The sequence below is a fragment of the Talpa occidentalis genome, unplaced genomic scaffold (assembly GCF_014898055.3).
Source record: "Talpa occidentalis isolate TD23 unplaced genomic scaffold, MPIMG_talOcc4v2.1 talOcc4.10, whole genome shotgun sequence".
NCBI classification, from domain to species: Eukaryota; Metazoa; Chordata; class Mammalia; order Eulipotyphla; family Talpidae; genus Talpa; species Talpa occidentalis.
This window is the reverse complement of record NW_023600993.1, coordinates 96007061-96022003: the sequence shown is the minus strand read 5'-3', so window position 1 is coordinate 96022003 and position 14943 is coordinate 96007061. Positions and strand designations below refer to the sequence as shown.

The following is a 14943-nucleotide window of genomic DNA, read 5'->3' as shown; positions in this document are numbered from 1 at the left end:
ACGAACAGGAGGGGTGCAGGAGAGGGCAGAGCTGGGGCTGTCCTTCCTCCATCAGCCAGGCTGCCTCCGGGGGACTCCAGTGTGTGGCTGTGTTTCCAATTCCACCCTTCTGCCTCCTGTTCCCAAGCTCCTGGTGCTGCCCCCTGCAACCCCTCGCCCCAGCCACACCTGATGGCTGGTGTTGAGCAAGAAAGCATCAGGGAAGAGAACCCACTGAGTGTTTCTACTTTTGTGAGGTGCGAGGACAGGCAACACCCAGCTGCAGCACTGGATGTCAGGAGACTGGTTGCCTCTGGGGGGCAGAGGAGACCCAAAGTGTCAGGGGGACCTTTCTGAGATGATGGGAGTGATTTATCTTGACAGAGGTGGTGCTTGCACAGCGCACACATTTATCAAAACTCGTTAAAACATAAAATTAGTTTAATAAGAACCCCCTGTCTAAATACCAAAGGCCTTTACTCATTTCCTGGCTGGATCTTGATGAAAACAATTTTTATTTTAAAAAAATACAGGTAGGCCCCAGAGGAGGGTATAAAATTTATATATAAGGTTTTTTTTTTTTTTAAACAATAAAACATGAGACATCAAACAGAATTCCAGATGGGATCTGGTTTATTTCAGGCCGAGCCCCCGGGCCTCAGATGGTGTCCTTCTTGTTCTCTCTTTTTCTCTAGCCAAAAATGCTGTGGGGCCTGGGCCCACTGGGGTGCTGAGTCAGTGGCTGGCAGGTGGGTCCAGAGGGTCATTCTTACTAATTCAGCTCTTGCAATCTGCCCCGGATGGGGAGGGCTTTCTCGGCACCAGCCGGGCACACACCTTGTGTGTGCGGACATATTGTCTTCAGGCACAAACGTGTATTCAGGCACGTTTTTACATCTCTCCAGGAAAGGAAGTGGGAAATTCCAAGTATCTGTGGACCCCTCTTCACCACACCCCAGAAAAATTGCCAATGCAGCCAGCACCTGCCTCAGCCTAATGATTCAGGGGGAGATGGTAGCCCTACTTCCTAGAAAGCGCGCCTGTGTTCATGATAAAGTCTGTGTGTAGGCTGGGAACAGACAGAAGACCCGGGAAACCTTGGCCAGCCCCTAGGTTGAGTTGGAGGAAGGACATGCGGGCACGCATCTCCACTGTGTCCAGGATGCTGGTGGACCCATGGCCGGTGGACATTCTAGTCCTCCGAGATGTGATGGTGGATCCAACTGGATCGTGGCCTGCAGACAAGGTTGCCTGCTGGAGTGGGTGGGCACCAGTCTTCAGCCAGCCAGGCTCTAAAAAGCACCATTCCGGAGGCCGTGGCCCCTGGTGGGGGGACAGGGCCCAGCCAGGCACAGACGGCGCTGGCTCTCCAGGCGGCAGAGGCGGTTCTGGTTGGACACCCGCATAGACACACCCAGCCCACAGGTAGTGGAGCAAGGGCCCCAGGCCGTGCTCCATTCTGGACAGGGGATACCAGGGGCTGGGGGAGCGATGAGGCCAGAAAACTGGGGTCCTGGTGGAGGAGAGGGAGACAAAAGGGTCAGCACGACAAGGTCAGAGCTTGGCAGCCAAATCAGCCTGCCTGCCAGCTGTGTGATCCTGGTCATGTGGCTTAACCTCTCTGGGCCTCAGTTTCCTCCTGGGCAAATTCCCCGGAGTTGATAGGATTGAATAAAATAATGGAGGTGCCTAGTTCTTGTAAGCTCCCCATGAATGCTGGTTATCAGGCCGCTGTGACAGTGTCAACGTGCTAGTCCCAAGTAAACAGTGGGCTTTGGTTTACTGTGATAAGCAGCACCTTACAGGAAGGAGCTGAAGGCTTGTGCTGTGATTCCCAGGCCCACCTGGGGCGACCGTCAGGGGCACTGTGTCTAGCTTTTTCTCCTCCTCAAGCCTTATTCTTCTCATATCTTGGTGCTCTTGCTTCAGGTCTCCAGGGGGACAATATTGCCCCCAGAGAACATTTGGTCATGTCTGGAGACATTTTTGGTGATCACGGCTGGAGGTCGGGCTACTGAACTCTAGCAGGATGCTGCTCGCACCCAACTGTGCACAGGACACCCCCACCCCAGCAGGCATCATGGGCCCAAATGTCAGTGGTGCCCAGGCTGGGAAGCCCTGAGTGATAAGCACGTGCTACCCATGCCTGCCACAGGCATGTACGCAGCTGGCACAGCTGCAGGCACCACATAATGAAATCAAGTTGCTATGCGGGGTCCTGCGCTGCTAAGAACTCACTGGATTCTCCTGTGTCTTTAAGCAGATGAGTCCTAGGGCTTCTTACACCCACACCAGTGAAGGGCTGTGTGCTTGGCACCATTTAATTGCTTTATTGTGTCATCAGAGTCATGTAATGATAATAATAATAGTTATTCCCAGTGACATTACAATACAAATCTCTACTGAAGTGTTTATAGCAGGAAAACTGTTTTTCCTTCCCCTCTGCCCATCCCCAAGCCCGGCTCAGAGACGACCACCTTGCCCAGTTCAGTTTTGAGTTCCTTTTTTGCTCAACTCAATGCGATTAGATAATATTTAAATGATATAAAAATATTATTAATATGTATCACTATATCCGTACATTTTATGATAGTATACTTCTGTTACAACTTTGCTATGAAATGTAAGAATTTGGTTCAAATATACTATTAAATATCCTACCCCCTCCCTGTTTCCCTTCCCCACTCTGTGGCCCGTTTTTATTTTTAATTTTTTATACTCTAAAATGATTGCACCACTGCTTCCTGTTTGGTCACTTCTGAAGAGGCTGGTATTCTCCACTCCCCTATCTGTCCCCTCGGCCACCGCCCCTCAGCTTGGGTCAGTAAAACCTTTGCTTTGATGTGTCCAGGTAGGCTTGCCCCAAAGCCCCCCACCCATCCCCCCCACTCTAGCCTCCCTGGTCCCCAAGCCTGGGCCAGCCCCAACACTCACCTTGGGCTGGGAGGGACTGGAGCCCCAGCCCCTGTCCCTGATCGCACACCCACTCAGGACAGCACTTGCCAGGGACCTCAACCCTCCTGGGGTACGGGCAGTCCCAGCTGGGCAGCCGGATGTCCTCGCTGCACAGGGGCACACAGGTGAGCCCCCCATCCTCGCAGCGGCAGTGAATCCTGCAGTGGGGCTGAAAGGTCTCCCCGTCCCGGTACAGGCGGCCATTCAGCTCACAGCTTCCATCATCCTCTCCCCCTGTGGAGGGGAACCAGACCCCCCTCAGTGACCCCCAGCTTTCCCCTTGGCCACACCCTCCATGGGTCCTCTCTGCAAAGATCCCACTGGGGAGTCGGTGCCCTTAGAGGATATAAGCACCTCTTTGGCACTCCAGCTCCCCACAAGCACCCTCCCCACTGCCAGCCTGCCTTGCACCTCCAGGGAGACAGATCGCACCATCCTGGCACAGCCTTTGCAGGACACTGGCCTGATTTGAGCCCCTTTATCAACTAGGGAAGTTGGCCAAGTGATTTCATTTCTTGCCTCAGTTTCCTCACCTGCAAAATGGGCTATGATGGTATTTATTTCCCAGGGCTATAGTACTGACTAGATGAAGTGCTATATGCCATGGGTCCAACTTAAAGGAAACCTTCAGTAGACCCTAGCTGTGGTATCGTTCTTGTATAGTCATTAGAAATCAATAATAGATACCTATTGTATACACATGGCAATTTCATTATCCACCTGCGGTACTGTAGTCATCACTGTCATGTCGGGCCTGATTCCAGCTGGGGGACTTTGGGTAAGTTACTTTGGGTAAGTTACTCGGAGCCACCTTACCAATAGCAGTGATGACAAGTCATCTGTGCCTTCTGGGACATGAGGTGGCATATAGGTGGCATCGAACATGTGCTCAGGAAACACCCTGTGAGTGAAGCCCTCAGGATACAGGTGGCAGCTCAGAATGTGGATACGACACACACAAACTCAGCAAACGCGCCCTGAATGGATGCCCTGCGTGAGGCTCAGCACGTGAGCTGTCGACACTGGCAAAATAGTTCTGACTCCTTAGAGTCGCAGAGATTTCCCTGGTGCTCCTCTTGTGTGCCAGCCACTGTGCTCCCAGACAGGGCTAAGACACCATCCAAGGGACCCCATGGCCACTGGGGGGACAGATGTGCAAGTCACCATCTCCAAGACACTAGGAAGGGCCCTGGAGAGGTGCGTGCTGGGGAGGCTTGAGGTGGACAGGGCGACATAGCAACAATTCAGCCAGGCCTGGGGCACGGACTCATTGGCAAGCAAGTTTGCCCAGGTCATCTGGGGATAACCTCAAATAGGGCTCCCACAAGACACATGCTGGGATTTTGAAATTGCCCCAGTGCTACTTGCTAGCTGTGGGGCCCAGGGAGACTTACTGCAGCTTTCTGAGCCTCAGCCCCCTGCCCGAGCACCTGGAGGTTTCCATGAGCTGATGAAACTGAAAGGTTTTGCCCCAAGCCTGGCTCGCAGCAGAGGCTCAGTCAATGGGAGTGACCAAGTCAGCTCTTTCTCTCGTTCCTGTCAGACCACAGTCCTTAGGCTCCAAATCCCTGACCTTTTGGTACAGCCCACGTGGCTGTGGTTTCTTAGAAACCACAGGGCAGCTGCCTCTTGGTTCCCCCCCACCCCCAAACATCCTGGCCAAGCCCTGTCTCCCAGCCTGACTGCCTGGGGCCTCCTGGTCACTTGGATGACCTGGTAAACAGCGGGCGTGTTGAGGAGAGCCAGCCCGAGGGGTGATAATTTTAGCTAGGTTTCCTGGTGCCTCTCTTGGGTGCTCCAGCTCAGAGCCAGTGGGGGTGGCAGCGGGGTAAACATGCCTGGACAGCCGCTCCCCACCCCGGGATCCATGTACACCCCAGTGCATGGTCTTAAACACCCCATTCATGCACACATGTAGTTGCCTAAACCCTACTCCTTCCAGGCCCTCTCCAAGGTCCCCTTTCCAGAAAATTCTCCCAAATCACTTCAGAGCACTGACTTGTCACCTGGTAACTCTAAATCCTTCCTCCCTTTGGAGATGCCCCTCTGAGAGGAACAGTAGGGTTGTTTAAAAAAAAAACTTTTTCTTCAGCCACTTGCAAACTGTGTGACCTTAGGCAGGAGACTCAACCTCTCTGAGCCCCAGTGCCCTCCCCAGTGAGATGGGGTCATAATAGGCCCTCCCTCGTGTCTAAGGGTTACATGAAATCACATATGAGAAGGGCTTGCTCACAGTGCACGGCTCCTGCAAAGGCCCCCCAGGACGACTGTTCTTTCATTCATTCAACAATTAGGTACTGTGAACCTCCTCCATGCCAGGCACCGTCCTATGCTCCGGCGCTAGCAATGATGATGGCTGGCACATGGGCTGCTGTGCAGATGTCCACACCTGCCTTGGTCCTTACATGTGACAGGCTAATCCAAATGACAGCCTTGTAAGCTCAATGCCACTTACTGCTTTGTTTAATCTATTTTAATTAGCCATCATCTATATTTTTTATAACCAATCGCCCTTTTTCATGATTGTACTCCCCTGATCAAATAAAGCATTTAACAGTGTTGCTAACTTTCTGCCTATACGTTTTGTTTTTCTTTTTAGCAAGGTTTTCCCTGTAGATAGACTCACTGTCAGTGATTCATGCCCCCCCTCTTTATTTTTGGAAAAGTGTGACATGCACTTACATGAAAGGCAGAAATTGCTTCACAAGGCTGATCTTTTTTTTTTTTTTTTTTTTTGAAGTCCCTCACCTTTTCCTTTTTCTCTAGAGCAGTGGTTCTCAGTTGGGGATGATTTTGCTCCCCAAGGGACATTTGGCAATGTTCAAAGAGAGACTGTCACCACTGCTGGCATCTGGTCGGCAGAAGCCAGGGGTGCTGTGAATGTAGGACACTCAGCCCAGGACAGCCCTCCCCCCAGCTATGTGCCACACACACAATGAGTGGGGTCCAAACATCCCTGCACCAAGGTTGGAAACCCTGATCTCAAGCCTTGGAGGGCACCAGGGCCTGGAGGGGTGGAGAAGGCACTGACACCCTCAGGGGCGTGAGCACACGGCCTTCCCGGAGATGGATGAGGACCCAAGGGCTCCCGACAGGGAGGAAGATGGAGTGGAATGTTACTTGGGGGCCTGGCTGACCTGGCCCCTAGCTGTGTGCCATTACGCATGTCAGTTAGTATCACCGAACCCCGACTTCCTCATCTATTCAACGGGTCTGAAAGGACCTCCTTCCTAGGGTCGTCATAAGGATGTGACTTACATAGGATGTTGCACCTGACACGTTATGCCCTAAATGAAATGCTGCGAGGGCCCTGGGAGGGAGGTGATGACTTCTGGTTTGAACAATCTAGGGGGCTCCCCAGGGGAGGTGTGTGCACTTGACTTACAAGTGGCTATGACTTGGACAGTAGGAATGGGAAGGCTGCACGGGATGTGGCAGTGGGAAAAGGCCAAGAAGGGGCCTAACACTGTGGGGAGCCCTGGTGGCCAGCTTTGGCTGGAACGCAAGGTGTCCCAGGAGGGAATGTGCAGGGAGGTGGAGTGAGGAGACTTGTCTTTGACTCAAGACCCCCTAGCTTAGACCCTCCCCAATACACCCTCCATCAGTCCCGCAAACCTGCTTACAGAGACACACGGCGCCCCGGCCGCCAGGGCCTGCCCCGGGCTGGCAGACCAGGCCCTGGCTGGGGTCGCAGATGTGGAGATGGTCGCAGGGCTCCCCCAGCCTCCGCGCACATACCCGGCAGCAGCTGCAGCCATCCAGCACCAGGGGCACCCCCGGTGGGCATCGGGGGGGCAGCCAGGGGCAGACACACGGCGTTGGACACAGCTGGGCACATACCTGCAAGGGGAGAGACCACTCAGCCGTGGGCGTTTGACGGGGATTGTGAATTCCTCACTGCAGGCCCCCCTCTGCCAGGCTGGGCTGTGTGGGTCCACATTTTGGTCCCAGAGTCACATGCTCCGGCCTTGAACCCCGGCAACCCCACAGCACTCGTGAGTAGGCGGCATGGATTGCGGCCACGAGCAGCGACTCCGTCTAGATTTCCAGGCTTAACTCTGCCCCTCATTAGCTGAGCCTCAGCTTTCAAGCTCTCTGAGCCTCAGTTTCCTCCTGTGTAAAAAGGGGGACAATAGCGATATCTAACTTGGGAGCATCTGGGGAGTCCATGAAGAAGTGGTGTGTGCTAAGCCCCCAGCACCAGCCTGGCGTGCGGTGGGTGCTCAGGCACTAGCATGAAAGCAGGGGGCCAGGTCATGGGCCCCCTTCACACCTGGGCCCCCACCTGGACTCCTGTCTCCCGGGCAAGCTGGAAGGGACTGGAGCTGCAGTTCAGATGCCCAGAGGCGCCCCTGACAGTGACACTGACTGACATGTACCGCGGGCGCACCGTGTGCCCGGCGCTGTCTGGTTACCCTGTGCGAGGACCAGCCTCTGCCCATTTTAAAGATTAGGAAACCGAAGCTCAAAGCAGTGTAGGGCCGTGGCCGGTGAGAGGACGGGCTGGCCCTGGGGGCAGTAAGAGGTCTCAGAGCCAGGACCAGCATCCAGGGTCACGGCCTCCACGGCCCAGGCTTTCAACCAGCTTCCTTATCCTCTGGGAGCTCTGATGCCAGCTTAGCCTCTGCCTCAATTTACCCATTTGTTCAAGAGAGATCATGACAAGCTGGGGAGGGTGTTTCAGCATCACTGAGGAGAGACGGGCCCTCGCGAGTCTCCCTCCCTCTCCACCCCGTCGCACACTCGACTTGCCCTGATCCTTGCTGTGGTCACCAGGGGCCAAGGGCTGGGCCTGGAAGCTTCCCGGCAAAGTGGAAGCTGCTGTTCTGTCACTGGTTTGCTGTGTGACTCTCACTGTCACTGCTCCACAGGGAGGAAGCTGCTCTCTCCTCTGTAAAATGGGGTGGAGACCACCTACCTTGGAGCCGTGACAGTGATTAAATGAGGTCACAGCCACTCTGTGGACGTGACTGCCTGTTTCCAGGTCTCTGCGCCTGCCCTGTCCATGGTCCGGCGCCCCGGAGGCTGGAGCTGCCGGGAAGACCTGGGCTCCCTCGCTGGGGAGGCTGTGGCTTTGCATGATCTGATGACTAAGCCTGGGCTCCGCGCAGGATGCTGCCTGGCTCCCGGGGACCCGGGGAGAATGGGGTGGGACAGTGAGTTTGGGACAGCTGCATTTTTTTGGTCTTTTGCTTAATCCTGGGCTCAGAGCCCCCCGGGCATCATGTCCTGCCCACCATCCCCGCTGGGAGAACAGCAGCAGGACTGGGATGCCAGCTGGGTCTCAGCCGTGCCGGACCCGCCCGGCAGAGACTGCGGAGGAGCAGGACAGCACAGGGAGGTCAGGGCCAGAGCTCAGTTTTGCTGAGAATGACAGTGCTCAGCGCCTGTGGTCTTGGTCTAGGTTGATGGCGGGAGGCACAGAGGGAATTCCCTGCCCCCCCCACACACACACCTACTCAGGTCTACCCTAGGCTCCACCTTCTCTATAGCTCTGGAGTTTCTTTGCTGTGTGGCTTTGGCAAGTTGCATACCCTCTCTGGGCCTTGCTTGACTGAAAGGGGGCTGATAATTCCTCACAGGGTTATGCAGCCCTCAGGAGAAGGTCATGACCTCATGGAGGTGGCTCCCTGTCCCCTTGGGCCAGGACAGCAGGCCACTCGCTCCTGAGCACCCAGCAGGATTAGTGCTGTTAAAGTCTGAACTGGCGCAGTTAGGCAAAGTGGGTCAGGTCTGGTGTCTCCCCAGTTATAATGAGACCCCACTTCTGCTTTGCTGTGGGGGGGTGGGGTTGGGCTGATAGTCATCATCCAAGTCCTTCTGGACATTTTCCAGGTCCTGCACTAAACAAGTACGCACTTCAGGCGAATTATCATAAATGATCCTCACAAAGGCCCCCTGAACCCCCGGAAGCTGGGGGGTTCACAGGCTCACAGCGGAGGGGGAACTTGCCTGCGGTCACACAGCAGGGCTGGCCAGGCTGTGCAGGGGTTTCTGGGAGGGAAGCTGCACCTGCCCAGCAGGGGGGCCCAAAAGAATTCGCTCAGGGGTCCTCGGCAGTGACGTCACACCTTCCCCACCACGCCAAGGGAGTCCACCGTCTTTTTGGGGTCTGGGGCCATCTTACCTCTGAGAGGAGGCAGAAGAAGGCCAGGAGGTGGATCTGCGGTGTCCCCCTCATGTCACCGTGTCCCTCAAGGAGCCAGCTTTGAGTCTGGGAAGCAGGACCTGTAAGTCTTTATGTTCCGGCAGAGCTATGAGGTCACTCCCAGGCAAACCAAACACACACTCACACACACACACACACACACACACACACATGCACACATGTGTGTGCACACACACGCCTTTGCATTCCTGCTTCTCTTTCCATCCTCATACCTGAAAGTCAGATGATGGTGGCCACCAAGAGGGTGCCTGCCAGTGCAGAGAGTGTGTGTGCGCGTGTGAGCCAGACCCAGTGCCAGCACCAAGAGCTGTGACAGGCTGGCAGGGGCCTCTCTAGCTCCTCCCCGCTCGAGAGGGCCTTCCCAGCCGCTGCTGTAGCTGTGGTAGCCTTGCCCCAGACCCCCTAGCGGACCGCAGGGGCTCTGGATCCAGGAGTGCTCCCCAGACACCCCCTTAGCAGAGCCGACCCGAGTTCTCCTAAGCCCTGTGGTCTGACTCTGGGCAGCTTCAGCGGGGCCTGTGGTTTCTGGCAAGGAGGTTGGCAGCCACCCAGAGGTGGGTGTGACCCAGAGCAAAACTTCCCTGGGAGGCTGTTTGCTTTTGGCAATGAGGTGCCTCCCCTAGGCTGCTTCCAGGCACTGGCAGGTGGCCCGAGCCGGAGTCGCCGTCCGAAGCCCGCGCTTGCTGGGCACTGTGATTTGATGGGGCGAACGGAATCCGCTTCACCCACTCCAGCCTGCTCAGAGGCCCCTGTGCGGGCGCTGGGCACCCAACACTGACCTTGGAACAAAGTTAGAGAGGCCACGACAGGTGGATTCCTGGGGAGGCTGAGGGGTCCTGGTTCAGGGGCGGAGTGTTCAGATGGAGGTGTCTTTTCAGAGAGCCAAGAAAGGGGGCTTGGAGAGAGCAGAACGTTCTAGGCAGGGAATAGCACATACCAATGCCCGAAGGAGGTCTTACCTACCTGGGAGCCACAGGGGTGGTAGGACTGGGGCTGACCTGAGGAGCTGCGCCTGCGGGGTGAGACTCACCAGTTTATACCGCCAGAACCTGGGGACATCTATAAAGTTCCAGCCCCTGGAAGTGTGGGGTGTAAAGACATGGGCTTAGGCTGTAGAATTTGACAAAGATAATAATGGAGAGGACATCAGGGGTGGCTGGGGGAGGCTTTGCCCCCAAGAATCTCCACTGATACCCCAAATCTCAAAGTGGGGGAGCTGGAAAGCAGAAGGTACCAGAATGGGTGACTGGTGGGGAAGAAGTGACTCGATGAAGGGGTTTTTCAGCATGGGGGTAATTCCCTCCTGCTACAGAGAGGAGGACAGGGGTGAGGACTGGGGGGCAGGGACAGTGGAGGTTGAGGATGCAAACGTGGGATTTGATCATCTATGGCTGGAGGAAGTGGCTGGAGCTTGGAGGTGTCCACAGACTTGGAGGGAAGGAGATACGGGGTCCTATATTTATTCATTTGGAAATGCTCATGCTCTAGGGTAGCTCACATCGAGAGAGAGGAACATTTTTTTGACAGCCCCTTCTTCGAACAACAAAATTACTCTCTGTAATAATCATGAGATGGGACAATATATTACATGTGGGAACTAAATTTGCACTTACCAAACAAAAACATTACCCTTTGCAGTTTTCAATTTAAAACGTTACCCTGTTGGGCCTCCCCGGTGGCGCAGCGGTTGAGCGCTGGGTTGTGAAGCTGCCCGCAGCCTCTTCAGCGCCGGTTCAATCCCCGGCTGCTCCCCGGCCACCGGAGGAGGGTCCCACAAAGCGCGCAGACCTCTCCTGGCGCCCGCTGCTCCCCTCAGCAGTGTACTTCGGTCCTTCTGCCTGTTCTGCTCCCCGCTCTGGCTCTGGTGAATTCTCTCACCCTCCTGCACCTCTGACTGTACCCAGTGCTTGTATAAATAAATAAATCTTAAAAAAAAAAAAAAAAAAGTATTCCTCAAAAAAAAAAAACATTACCCTGTTGTAAACTTTAAACCCAAACCCAAACTCCAAGTCATTATCATCAAAACCCCAGCATGAATTTGTCTCCATTCTACACTCACTGTCCTTGGAACCTGTTGTTTAGATGCACCAATATGTGACAGCACAGGCTGGAGACAGGACCCCCCACAGGAGCAAGCAGGAGAGACTCCAAACTGTTAGGAATTTCTCCAGGAAGGTGTGTCCCTGAGAACGTATGGAGACAACTGCATTTCTAGAAACATCTAAATTAATGTCCCTGCAGTGTTTATTGCAAAATGAAGATGTGCTAATTCAAAGCTGACATCTCCATTTTAAAAATTCAACAGTTACCACAATTGTTTAGAACGTAGACCAATAAAAGACGTTTTCAGGAGGGGGTATTTTATGACTGACGTTATTTAGATTTGCCAGCGCCCGGTGATGACAGGAGGCTGACTGACTTCTCAAGGACTTGATTTTGTTTTAAACTCCCTACAAGGTGCTCCTCTTAACTACCTGCACCCAGGACAGAGAACTCCAGCTTTCTTTCCTGCCAAGCTCACTGATTTTAATGACAATGGACGTGACTGTGTATTAAGTACTCTGTTGAAATCAATTCTGAGCTAAACACTTTTCATAAAAAGTGGTGTTTCTGATCCTCCCCATCCTCACCTCAATAAGAAAGGGCATGTTCAGAGAGCTCCATTCACTTGCTTATTGTCACACAGCCAGGAAATGGCCTTTTCCAGCACAAGCTCCTAAGACCCCAAAAGCCATGTAGTGGTTTATGTTGTTGTTGTTTATTTTATTACTGCTCAGAGAACTCTCTAGCATATGGCGTTCAAAATGTGGGGTAACATAGAGAAGTGCTTAAGGGCATTTGCACTGTATACCACTCCATGCCTCTCACACAGGTATACACCCACACAACCACCACCCGGACCAAGATACATTTCCAGAAGATTCCTCAGGCCCCTTCTCAGATCATACCCTCTGCCCCCCAGGTGCTCCCTATTCTGACCTCTGTCAACATTAATTAGTTTCTCCGGGGAGGAACTGTTTGAACCACTTCTTTCTTTGATGCAGGAGGGAAGACAGTAGAGGAGGCCAAAGGAGGAGATGAGAGACGGTTCAGCCAGAGGAGGTAAGGCGGGCTGTGGGCTCGGAGGCCCACACGAGATGGGAGCAAGTGTTGCTTGGACTTGTTCTGTCTGATAAGAGAGGATGGGGAGCGTGGACAGCGGGAGGCCCTGGGCCTGCCTGGCACAGAATGCCTGAGGGCAGCAACCTGGGTGGTGAGGAAAGTTTGAGCCAGGGCTCTCCAGTCACAGGTGTTAAAAGATTATGCTGACTGATTTCATGCCCCTCAGGCCCCCAAACTGCCCAGCTGGGCACCAGAGAGATGTGGCAGTCCAGGGAACCCATGAGGCTTTTGGCTGCTGCTGCAGCCTCCCAGAGAAGGCCCCTAAATAAGCACAGCTCATTGGTGCCAGGGCTCATTAAATCAAAAGGTCCTGGGTTCAAATCCTGACTCCCCCACTGACCCGGTGACCTTGGGACTAGGGTGTAAAGAGACTGCTAGGTGATTTTGAATTGTATGCATGTTCATTTGTGAAGCACATTCTAGACCAGTGGCCTCCCAGGTGACCGAGCAGAAGAGGGGTGGAGAAAACACACCAGCCCTGCTCTACCTGGGACCAGAAGGGGTGGTCTTGCTGCTGCCCCCATCTTATTAGCCAGAGCCAGTCACATGGCCCCAGCTTACCTGCAAGGAAACCTGGGAAATGCGATCATTCTGTGTCTACCCATAAGGAGGAGCCAGAGAGAGGGACACGTGTCACGTTCTTTGTCACACGTATCTCAGGATCTGGGACACAGACTTTTGTTTCTCTGGCTCTCAGTTTCTCTGTATTTCTGGTGGTTTTGAGGTGGTTTCCATGTTCTTTCAGACGTGGACCAGGTCTGACATTGAGGATTTAGGATATGCATCTGGCGCACGAACTCGGGAAGCACGTCTAGAGCAGAGCACAGCATATGGGAGCCGGGAACAATATTAAACATTAAATGCTAATATCTGCATTGAAAGTATGAAGTCGCAGTGTGTCATCTCCCTGTCTGCTTTCAAGTTCTGTGCTGCCTGTGCCAGGCGGAACCAGTGCATCAGAGAGTGCGGTGAGTAAGATCATAGACATTGGGAAACACACGAGCGTTACATTAGCTAGTGGGGACAGAAATCCTGCGCAGCCTCCGGCCTGGATGGGGCTAGGAGTGAGCAGGATGGAGCTCCTGAGGCTCCTTGCGCTCATGGTGTCAGTTTCCTCATTTGGAAGTTGGGGTCTGTGGCAGAGCCTGATGAGCGCATGAGCCACATCATTTCTCTGGGACTGACCCTTGGCTCTGTCTGGAGTAATAGTGCGCCCAGCTTTGCAGCTAGGCACGGCTGTGTGACTGGGCTCCAGCAATAAAACATGGCAGTGCAAATTCTGGGAAGCTTCCCTGCAAGGAAGGGCATCCCTCTGTGCCCCAACCCCTGCTCCTTACTTCCTCAGGCTTCCCTTCAGTAATGCAGATGTGATGGGGAAGCTTATGGCCATCTGGGACCACGAAAGTCCCCCAAAAATGGACCTGATATCTGGAGGAGAAGGAATAAAGGAGGAGCCTGGATCGCTGACATAACAGGGGGCTGCCACGTGTACCCAGGACTCTGCTGTAGATTTCATTTGTATGATTAAAAAAATTCAGTCTATATAGTATATAGAGAAGAACATGGTAAGAATAGAATTATAATATTTTAACATCTTATTCTCTGCAATATAAAAATGTGTGTGTGTTTGTGGACTCTCTTGTTTAAGGCACCATTATTTTGAGTTTTTCTGGTTGATTATTGCCGATATATTTGGTGATCACATAGCTGCCAACCTTGCAGAGCTCTCTTATTTGTTCTAGAACTTGGTCAGAGTGGTTGGTTAGCTTGTCAGGGTAGATGATCACGCCACCTACAGTCTCAGCTCTTTGCTCACTGATTTCCTGGCTCTGGACACTGGGTGTTAAGCAATAGCAGCAGTGATGAGTGTTCTCTCCTTGTTCCTGACCCTGACATAAAGTTTCTCCACTGGAAATATTTTCTGTGGGTTTTTAATATTAAAATCTTGACCACATGAAGGAATTTCTCTTCTGTTCCTAGTTTACTCGGCATTTTTTAAAATCCTAAATACCTAAAGATCTTAGCAAAAGCATTTTCTGCATCAATCGGCATAACCATTGGACTTTTTTTCCCTTTGATCTAATACCGTAGTGAATTACACTGGTGGATTTTCTGATGCTGATGTGTCGCTGGGATAAACCCTTCCTGATGGTGAGGTGTTATTGTTTCAACACATTGTTGAATCAGCCTGCTAATATTTAATTTAGTGTTTTTCTATCCTGTGTTCATACGTATAATGGGTTTATAATTTTTGTCATGTTGTCTTACCTGGTTTTTGCAATCATGATGACACTTGCCTCATAAAATAAGTGAGGTTTATTTCTTTGGGGTTGGGGGCACGCAAACAGCTGGTATAAAATAGGCTTTAACTGTTTCTTTACAGGTCAGCAGGCTGTCTGGGTAATTTGGTGGGTTGGAAGGTCTGTGACTACCATTTCAGTTTCTGTAATATTGGTTGGCCTATTTAATTCTCATATTCCTTCTTGAGCCAATCTTCTGGCATCCTTCTAGAAATGTATCCGTTTTTCCTAAGCTTTCAGATGTTTAAGTCTGTAACTATTCACAGTGGTTTTTAAATTACTTTTAATCTCTAGCAAGTCGATAGTATTCTCTTTTCCTACCCTGCATTTATTTTACTTATTTGCAGCATATCTTTTTGGTCTTAATCACTCTTATCA

The 14943-nt window shown here is 52.6% G+C and overlaps 1 protein-coding gene across 2 annotated transcripts; it reads right to left on the bottom strand.

Moving 5' to 3' along the window:
* Positions 1-1238: 1238 nt before the first annotated feature.
* On the bottom strand, positions 1239-9411 carry CCN5 (cellular communication network factor 5). Of its 2 annotated transcripts, XM_054699280.1 has the most exons (5): positions 9316-9411; positions 9062-9148; positions 6558-6774; positions 2914-3168; positions 1239-1492 (listed from the first exon to the last, which is right to left on the bottom strand). In XM_054699280.1, exons 2-5 carry the CDS (start codon positions 9113-9115, stop codon positions 1272-1274), a joined length of 747 nt encoding a protein of 248 aa, XP_054555255.1. In that variant the 5' UTR covers positions 9116-9148; positions 9316-9411; the 3' UTR covers positions 1239-1271. The 2 variants fall into 2 exon arrangements, with proteins under 2 accessions (XP_054555255.1, XP_037377358.1); XM_037521461.2 differs by lacking the exon at positions 9316-9411 and having other exon boundaries at positions 9062-9154.
* Positions 9412-14943: the final 5532 nt, after the last annotated feature.

What these genes read in the sequence shown, in the direction of transcription:
- CCN5 (XM_054699280.1), bottom strand. Translation starts at nt 9,115, where the DNA reads ATGAGGGGGACACCGCAGATCCACCTCCTGGCCTTCTTCTGCCTCCTC. An exon ending in CCGGGGCGCCGTGTGTCTCT is followed by an intron (nt 3,169 to 6,557) that starts GTAAGCAGGTTT and finishes TCCCCTCCACAG; the next exon opens with GGGGAGAGGATGATGGAAGC. An exon ending in CCAGTCCCTCCCAGCCCAAG is followed by an intron (nt 1,493 to 2,913) that starts GTGAGTGTTGGG and finishes CTCCTCCACCAG; the next exon opens with GACCCCAGTTTTCTGGCCTC.